At 40.5% G+C, this 8,867-nt stretch overlaps 1 protein-coding gene across 1 annotated transcript; it reads right to left on the reverse strand.

Annotated features, from left to right (window-relative positions):
* Positions 1–303: 303 nt before the first annotated feature.
* Positions 304–8,135, reverse strand: fam174c (family with sequence similarity 174 member C). Its single transcript, XM_066695321.1, has 3 exons — positions 7,659–8,135; positions 5,581–5,706; positions 304–5,232 (listed from the first exon to the last, which is right to left on the reverse strand). Exons 1-3 carry the CDS (start codon positions 7,949–7,951, stop codon positions 5,229–5,231), a joined length of 423 nt encoding a protein of 140 aa, XP_066551418.1. The 5' UTR covers positions 7,952–8,135; the 3' UTR covers positions 304–5,228.
* Positions 8,136–8,867: the final 732 nt, after the last annotated feature.

Consider the following 8,867-nt stretch of genomic DNA (forward strand, 5'->3'; position numbering starts at 1 on the left):
ATTGGGTGAGCTTGGGTGGACTGAAGTGGAATAACTACCATTATGACACTACAAGAGTGTTCACCTCAGCCTGGCTATACAGAACCATTTTAATTCTTTATTGAAGGAAAATCATAGAGGAATAGCTTATCCATGACCAAAAAGCCATTCCCGGACACCCAGTCATGTTGAAACACTTTCAACGTGTCACTCTTCTCCTGGTTTTGCGCTGGCTTCTACAGTTAAAATCCACTGAAGCGAGCTCGGCGTGCCTCTGCTTGATCCATTCTTCAAATAGAGAAGAAAAAGCCACAACAAAGGGGAGTCTTTAGTCAAAATCAGTTTTAATAAGAAAGAGCTGATAAGGTTATGCGTGACACAAGCTGCTGATCATCAGCAAAATAGGTTCTCTCATCTTGCCACCATGCTGCGCATACCCCAGGGTCTGTACGGAGTTCATTAAAACAAAAACGCAAATTAATTCCCATTGGTCCCTATTTAAGACAGTGCAATCACTTTTTTTTATTTTAAATGCCAAGTACTGCATTTGGCCACTCCCCCACCACCTCCTTAAATGTACATCATGACTAACCGCAGACATTTTCAACATTCAGGAATAAGACCCTAGCCTAGCCATCCTTTGCCATGCATCTCATTGGATGCCTCTGTACTTTCCTAGGTCACTAATGACTAGGGAGGAATTGGCCGTATCAAACTGGAGTATAAAACAGGCAAATCTTTTGACATTCCCAACCAGCAGCGTCTCGGCCAAAGAATCCCAGGAATGTGACCAGAAATGGTTAAGGGCTTCAACAAAGCAGGGGACATTTTATCATGTCAGCAATCCCACATCAGATGTTTATTCATCCTCCAAAAAACAAACATTAGAAAAATTAATCACCTTATAAAAATAAAGTGAATTTTGTCCCCTGTATAAAAATAGAACTCTGAGAAGATCGAAGAATCAGTGGAACGTGTCCCTACATTCACATTTGTACGGGTCTGTGCGAGCAGCTCAGGCCTTCAGTTTCATTTTGGTGATACGTGGTGAACTGCTCCAAACAAACCAGCTTAAAAAAAAACAGAAATTCATGGCCCACAGACAAGAACAACCATACATATCAAGAACAGCATGTTGTTGTGGGAAAAGAACCATTTAAATCAGGGTTGACTTACAAAGGCTGGGGAGAAGGCCAGTGTTACTGCATTCAAACAAAGAATATCAACTTGCAAAAAACAGTTTGGATCCCCGTCGTATTTTTGAGACAGGACTCTCTCATGTCCACCCAGCTCTCACAAATGGAAAGGAATCTTAATACTTGGCAACTGGAATAATACACATTCGTATAACAGTTTGGTCCAGATGATTCAAATATGACATCCATTATTCCCTCAAGTTTTAGGCAACTTTTCCCCCATGATGGATAAACCAACAGTGCTAAAAATCCAGATGGAGAAAAATGTATATCAAATAATGAAAGACCGCAGTGTACAATATATGGAGTGCACATAGATTTGGGTGCCTCATCTGTATTTAACTACTATTTGGTCTTAAATGGTTTCCCATCCCGACTTCCCGCATAGCACGGACTGCGTATACCATAATTATGAGTTTATTAACGCTATAAAACAGCAGTTGCTCAATATTTAATGGGCAAACCTAGTGGCCTATGCCCAGTCCTGCACTTGCTTTGTGAATTAAGATCTGAAAATCTGAGTTCCACGATTCCAAATCCAGTCCGATACATTCCCCACCCCCACCAGCAGGGCCGAGGTCTCCCCAAGAAGGTACTGCTCAAAAGCCTGACACCGAGAACTACAACAGCACTCAAGTGAGACTATTCCAGGCCCACTGGGTTGAAGATCTCATTAACACCACTTGAGTGAGGATGGCGTGTTATGCTCAATTACGCTTACCTTGACTGACAAGTAATTCATTACAATTACCCATCTTTATGAATGGAAGGTGGCGTCTTTAATATGAGCGACCTGCGTTTCAGCATAGCCCTAGTCAAAATACTTCATTGCTCTTTGCAGTCACACTGCTGCGCGCTATTTAAACGCAACATAGACGCAATTGTGTTTGGAAAATGGCAGATTACTGATTAACATGCTGGTACGAGCGCTCTACCTGAAACAGAGAACTGGGTGCCAAGCAGTTTTCCCATGCGCCCCCTTGGGACCCTGCCCAGCTCTGGATTAAATATTTGGCAAACACTATTGAGCACCTGTTAAATCAATGCACCTCAGCAGCTGGGCAATTCAACCGACACAGAGGCTTCAAATGCAAACAAAAACGGGTATTTCAGCATGGTGGGCTGAATTCATCCCACCGTGATCACTGGAGAGAGGTTTGGCATCCAGTTATACGAAGGGTCAGATGGGTGCCTTTTGAACACCCGCGCCCCTAGCCTAAGAAATACAGTAAACCAGGAAAATGTGGCTTTCGAATGATCTCTACACAAACACACTGCGGAGTTCACTCATTGGGGTTAAATACTGAAGAACTGTCCAGCTCACGTTAAAGGATCTACAGGAATTCAGCAATTAAAGCATTACAAACTCGGTTATTTACGGTCACATTTCAGTTCTCGGATGCTGTCAGGGATGCTATCCGTTCTGAAGAAAGCTTCATTATAGTCCCACTAGTCCTTTACATTCAGTTCTGTATGAAAGCAGGTAGGAAAGATGGAAAGATAAATAAAAAAAATAAAAAAGTATGTATATGCATGATCTTCTGATGCATGAAGCGATTTCTAATAGGCTGGGAGGGCTCATTATTGTCAATCGCAACAGGGGATACTACAAGACAGACCACAATAACAAAAATGGTACAACGGCAAACATCTTGACATAAGGGCAGCAGTAGTTAACAGCTTATCAGAGCTAGATGACTTTCCAGTCCTCCACTGAATTGGATATTTAAATTATATATATATATAATCTTCAGAATGTGTTTAAAAAGAAAAATCGCATCCAGAGCAATGAGAATAGAATATTCACTTTTGTCTTTTACGGTTTTACAAGAAGGTTGGGTTATTTAAAAAAAAAAAAAAACAGAAAATATAGAAAGAACTACAAAAAAAAAATTCACACCAAGTGTTCATAGCGTTAGACACATACAGGCAAAATTTACCAGGTCTTAGAATGCAGGATGTCTCAAGTGACCAAACTGGCAAATACAGATACAGATACAGACAATACCGGATTTAAAAAACTGAAGTGCAAATAAGTAATTAAGTAAACGTGTCATTTTCAGAGAAACAATTCCACTTCCCTGCCTAATCTTTCTATGATAAAGTCTAAGGTTCAGTTCACACAGATAGATGGCTTAGTCTACTTTACAGAGGACTTCCTATTAATTGTTTTGTGATGTCTATTTTATGGCTTTATTGACTGTAGCTACTGTATTTGGACATGGAAATGCATCCTGCACTGATTAGCAGTATTTACAGGAGGCCATTATTTCCCCAGAATGAACAATATGATAACAGAATTGGTTTTCTGAGAAAGACACCTTTTTGTGTTTGCATAACAATCCAGGTCAAGTTCTGGTATAGATAGGAAAATCCACCCCTGTAAAAGTTAGGGCACTTTGTGCAGATACAGCAGTCGGCCGAATGGGTCCATCTGCAGGTGCTGTACATTAATCACACATTTTCTGGCAGCAGTAACAACCAAAAAAAAAAGAAGTACGTTTACAAAATGGAATGTTTTTTAGAATTGGAATACGCTTTCCAATCTCATTTTGGATACAGGAATTATTAGGAAAGCCATTTTCAGAAAATGTTGGACATTTAAATGCAGCGATTGAGGCAGGGAGATGGAGGCGCTGTGGAGTATCGGTGGGGGAGGGGTCATATAAGGCAGAGATTGATCAGAAAGAAGAACTGAAACCATTATTTGCCTCCTGATTGTACATTACTTTCCATTCTTTTTTATGTTGTCTCCCATTAACAAGGAATCACACATGAAACAGGCTGTGAAGCAAGTGACGGGAAACACCAGAAAACCCTTCAGATAGACACCCCCTTTGCAGTAATTAATAACACAAAATACAAATAGAAACCAAAAACAAAATAAATAATAAAGAAAGCTCTACGGGTTACTGTTGTATTAGTTGACACAAAATGCATTTGATGGAAATCTGCAGCCAATCCCGCAATCAATCAATTTTTTTGTTGTGGTTTTCTTCTTGACACCTTATCTGTGGGATTATTTTTAGCAGTTCCGTCTTTAAGGATCTTAATCTGGAGATAAAGATCAATAAAGAGCTCAGAGGAAACAGCCGTACTTTTCTTACCTCTGAAAATTGCGTATGGATTTTCGAATTAAGGCCCTTGAGGCAGAGTTCCTTTTATGAATAATAAACAGATACGCTTTAAGTGGTTTAAACAGGCGATGACAGGCTTATCAGCAACTACTACAAGCAGAGAAAAGTTGCTCAGCCTCGTATTGGCTTTTTTCTTGACTTCGGTGAAGATACAATCGATCAGCGGCACTGTCCTGGTCTGTGGACTCCCAACTGAGAAAATTGACCCATCTGGAATCATAATCTGTACCACAGATCAAGGCACGGAGGGGAAAACGGCAGCTAAACAGGATGGTATTCACCTTGTTTGACAATGCAAATTCACTGAAGATCCAGTATTTTGTTATTATTCTTTTTTCCCCCCACGTGAGGGAAATATTGTTCTGGAAAACATGTGCTTCATCAAAAAAAAAAAAAAGATTTAAAAAATCCAGACATATTTAAGTCTTATGTGAGTCTTAGGCTTGTACACTGGAATCAATTAGTGGATTAGGTTATTTGTTGCAACAGGGGACATTTGAAAAGGGCAAATCACTGACTAACTTCATGCAAATCGTTTTGGCAACTTAGACATCCAGTCGATTTCAGCCCAGGCAAAATAACTACCACGCTCCTCTTCCTGTGAATAAAGATCCTCGGTTTTAGAAGTCAATAAGAGGATCCATCTAGTCACCAATGTCACCGTTCTCCACCGTCATTCTTTTTCTTGTTCACCATATTTTTTTAGTTTTAGTTTAAATCCATATATTAAAGTTTGTTACATAAAAAAAGAGAGAAAAAAAATCTCTGAAAAACATCTGTAACTCTCTGGAAGGAGAGGGGAGGGGAGAGAACAACGATTAAAAAAAAAAAAAAAAAATTGGAGTAGTAGAAAAATAAAGCTGGGAATGTTTCATCCTTCCAGTCTTCAGGTTTTTCCCATGGATCACAGACCCGCTCATCTGACACATAAAGGAGAGACAGAATTCAGAAGGAGAGAATTGGAATTAAGAGAGGAAAAAATAACCTGTCTAAACATTACCCATGAATAAGTCTGAAGTGTGTGTTTTTGGTGATGTTTGTTTTTAATAAGCCCTTACAGTTGGAATACTGGTATAGACAATGGAAATTATATATACACACACACAAAAAACTAAATATAACAAAATATTTTTTAAGTTTGTGTATGTAAACAAACAGAGTCCCTACCCTGATATTATCACCACCCACAACTTCCCAGACTCCTTTGGTCACTTCCAGACATCCTCCCCACCCCCGGCCAGCTCTCAGGACCACGACCAGCCCCTCACCTCCTCAAGGTCTTGGCTTCGTAAACAGTCGTGTCTTCCTCGTCGCTTTCCAACGGCGCCATCTCCACATTTTCATCGTAATTAGACAGCAGCCCGTACTTCTTTCTCTGCGATGTTTTCTTCAACCTGTCGGGGGGGGAAAAAAGGACAGCTTATGAAAATAGGTTGCACTGACTGACATAAAAGGTCCACTGTCTGTACACCATCACTGCAAGGCAGCTCTCCCTTTCTCTCTCAATTCCTCACACACACAGGATCAGAGAAATACCCCAGGCCTCTGTAAAACACAATCATACTGACACAAGCCTTTTACCAGAATACTACAACACAAACTCACAAGCTAGGAAGTTTATGTTGAAAGACCTAGGTGTCTACGTGGACTCCTCACTTTCTCCATCCAAACAATGTGGGGAAGCAATATAAAAAGGCAAACAGAAGGTTATGGTATATTGTCAAAAGTGTAGAATTTAAAACAATGTAAAAAGTAATGTTCAGACTGTACAATGCACTAGTTAGACCTGGATACTGTGTACAGTTGTGGGCTCCACACTCCACACACAGAAAGATATCGCTGCTCTGGAGGCAGTTCAGAGGAGAGCAACCAGACTTATTCCAGGTCTGAAGGGAATGTCCTACTGAGAGACTGAGGGACCTGAACCTTTTCACCCTGGAACAGAGGAGACTACGTGGGGACTTGATCCAAGTCTTCAAAATCATGAAAGGCATCGACCACATCAAACCAGAGGAGCTTTTCCAGATCAGCAGGGACACATGCACCCGGGCACACAAATGGAAATTGTGCTTCAAGGCATTCAAAACGGAAAACAGGAGACACTTCTTCACACAGAGAGTCGTCACAATCTGAACAAACTCCCCAGCGATGTGACTGAAGCCGACAATTTGGGGACATTCAAAAATAGACTGGATGGGATTCTTGAATATTAATGGACACCAAACGAGCACATTGGGTCAAATGGCCTCCTCTCGTTTGTAAACTTTCTTATGTTCTTAAGCTCAATGAAACACCATCACAGCACAGCAAAACCATGAAAAAGCACTTCGACCAAAAAGACTCTTCGACCATGTCATGCAACCTGTAAACCCTCTGAGCTTCAATAAGGAATCTGAATTTAAAACAGGCAGCTTAGGTACTGAACAGGTTTGACAAAGCATGCACACTGGCTGGAACTGAACCTGTTCAGTATGCAAGAAAAGCACTGAACAGCATTCCGTTCTGATTATACAAACAGAAAGTGGTTCCTCCTTCATAATACAAACTTGCTAGACGTTTAAGGTTTGTGTAGACTGAGGGTAGACCATATGAATACACCTAATAGGTATAGGAACAAATGAAGGGCTGCAAACAAAATTATACAATTCAGGGTCATTTCCTTAGTTTAGTTGCTCTGATTAGCTTAATTCTTGTAGAACAACCCCTGAATAAAACTTGAATAAAAGCTTCATTTTTACAGCATGTGGTTTACTGTGGACACAAACTTGTGTTTACGTTACTTGCTTTCTGTCACCAGCTTTCAGTTTTATATCCTGTAGAGGAGTATTTCAGACAAGCGAAAATATCATTTTTATCTGTGACAAACTTTTCCTTCCAGAAATTATACTGGTTTGTTTTATGGCATGCTGTCCATACCTGCAGATCACACTGACATTTGATTTTATTACAAAGTAGACCCACATCTATGAAGTACCTATGGCCAATACCACACAAAAACTGTCGTTTTAAGGGGATTTCAATATGGCGTTAACAATAAACATGGTTAAAACAGTCCCAGGTAGAGATCTATGCACAGTGCTGAAGATATCAATGTATCGGTCTTGTGGAGGGCTTGTATTGCAACTAAGTCAATACGTGTACATACGCAAATTAACAAATTCACATACCATCAACTCAAAAAAGAGATCTCGCCTGACAAAAAGGAAAAACAGATATAGAGCCAATAGTTTCAGCATTTTAAAGAAAATAAGAATGTATCCAAGTGCTCGGTACACACATGCTGCTAGGACGTCAGCCTTACATGCGCTTCATTTATTATATGGTTGATGTTGATGGTAGGACTCACCTGACAGCCCTGGCAATGAAGTACAGCACCCCGATCACAGTAATGCCCATGAGGACGTACAGGGCCCTGCGGATCATCGAGCTGTCCACGTTCAGGCTGTGGATCACGTCGCCTTTCTCCGTCACATTGTGGGACACCGACGAGTTGTGAGGCTTCGTCGGCAGATTGACGGCTTTGTTGACGGTGGTTGTTTCTAAGATGGGTGTCAGTGGTGAATTGTCACTTTCCGCCACCGAGCGAGCACAGAGTACCAACAATGTGAATAAAGCCACAGGAATCTCCATTTTCCCCATTGCCTTCCCTTCGTTTAGTACAAACAAAAAAAAAAGTTGTTCAAACCGAGCAGACGTTAAATCCGCTGGTTTCAATGATAGATGTTCGTTCGTGAAAGTCCCACGACGTCACTTCTTTACTTAATGTTTTGTTGTGTGTGTATGTGTGGGAGCCCACCGCAGGGCGGCTATTTCCTTATTGCGACACTGTCGTCCGTGTCACCACGAATTGTTACCGGCCTGGAAACGGTAAACGTGCTGAAACAGAGTTCCGCTTAATTTATGCAAACAATGTATCGGAGTCAGACAACATGCTAGTTCTATCGAACACGTCTTTTGTGTATATATATATATATATATATATATATATATATATATATATATAATTGTTCCTGAAATGTTTGTTTTAATTTATGAGCAATTCTGTCTTGAGTTTTGTTTCCTGGCGAGTAAAAATGCTAGGTACCGCTCGAAACATTACAGGACTACAAATCCCAGAAACCCTTTCGTTTTTACAACTTAACCTGCGGGACCCAGGTGTGCTAACGGATCTGCTGCCATTTCAGGATGTGATTTGGCATCACGTAGTGTGCGTCATCAAATTGCGCGTAGACTTGGACCCTTACAGACACCTACAGATCCACGATGCACTTCAATGTCTTCTGGCTTTAACTCCCAACATTCCCGTTTCTACTAGTTAGAATTTGCTTAAGTGTTATAATTATAACTGGAGCATATTTAAATGACTGGTTGATGGTTGAGGGTTTAGGGTTTAAAATATCAAGTCGTCCTTTTCTGTTCGATTTAAGCGAATGATTTGCGATTTTAATAGGATTATATGGTGTAAGACTTCCTTACTCACGTAATTGATCACTTGAATATGCTTCCACTAGTGTAGATATACCTTTCTAGTTTTATAGGGGTAGTTCTAAAAGTG

Source organism: Amia ocellicauda, chromosome 22 (assembly GCF_036373705.1).
Source record: "Amia ocellicauda isolate fAmiCal2 chromosome 22, fAmiCal2.hap1, whole genome shotgun sequence".
Taxonomy (NCBI): domain Eukaryota; kingdom Metazoa; phylum Chordata; class Actinopteri; order Amiiformes; family Amiidae; genus Amia; species Amia ocellicauda.

Bases quoted from the DNA above. Each gene is read 5' to 3' on its own strand.
- fam174c (XM_066695321.1), bottom strand. From the start codon at position 7,951: ATGGGGAAAATGGAGATTCCTGTGGCTTTATTCACATTGTTGGTACTC. The intron at 5,707-7,658 runs GTGAGTCCTACC...CCCCCCCGACAG, and splicing joins TTCATTGCCAGGGCTGTCAG to GTTGAAGAAAACATCGCAGA.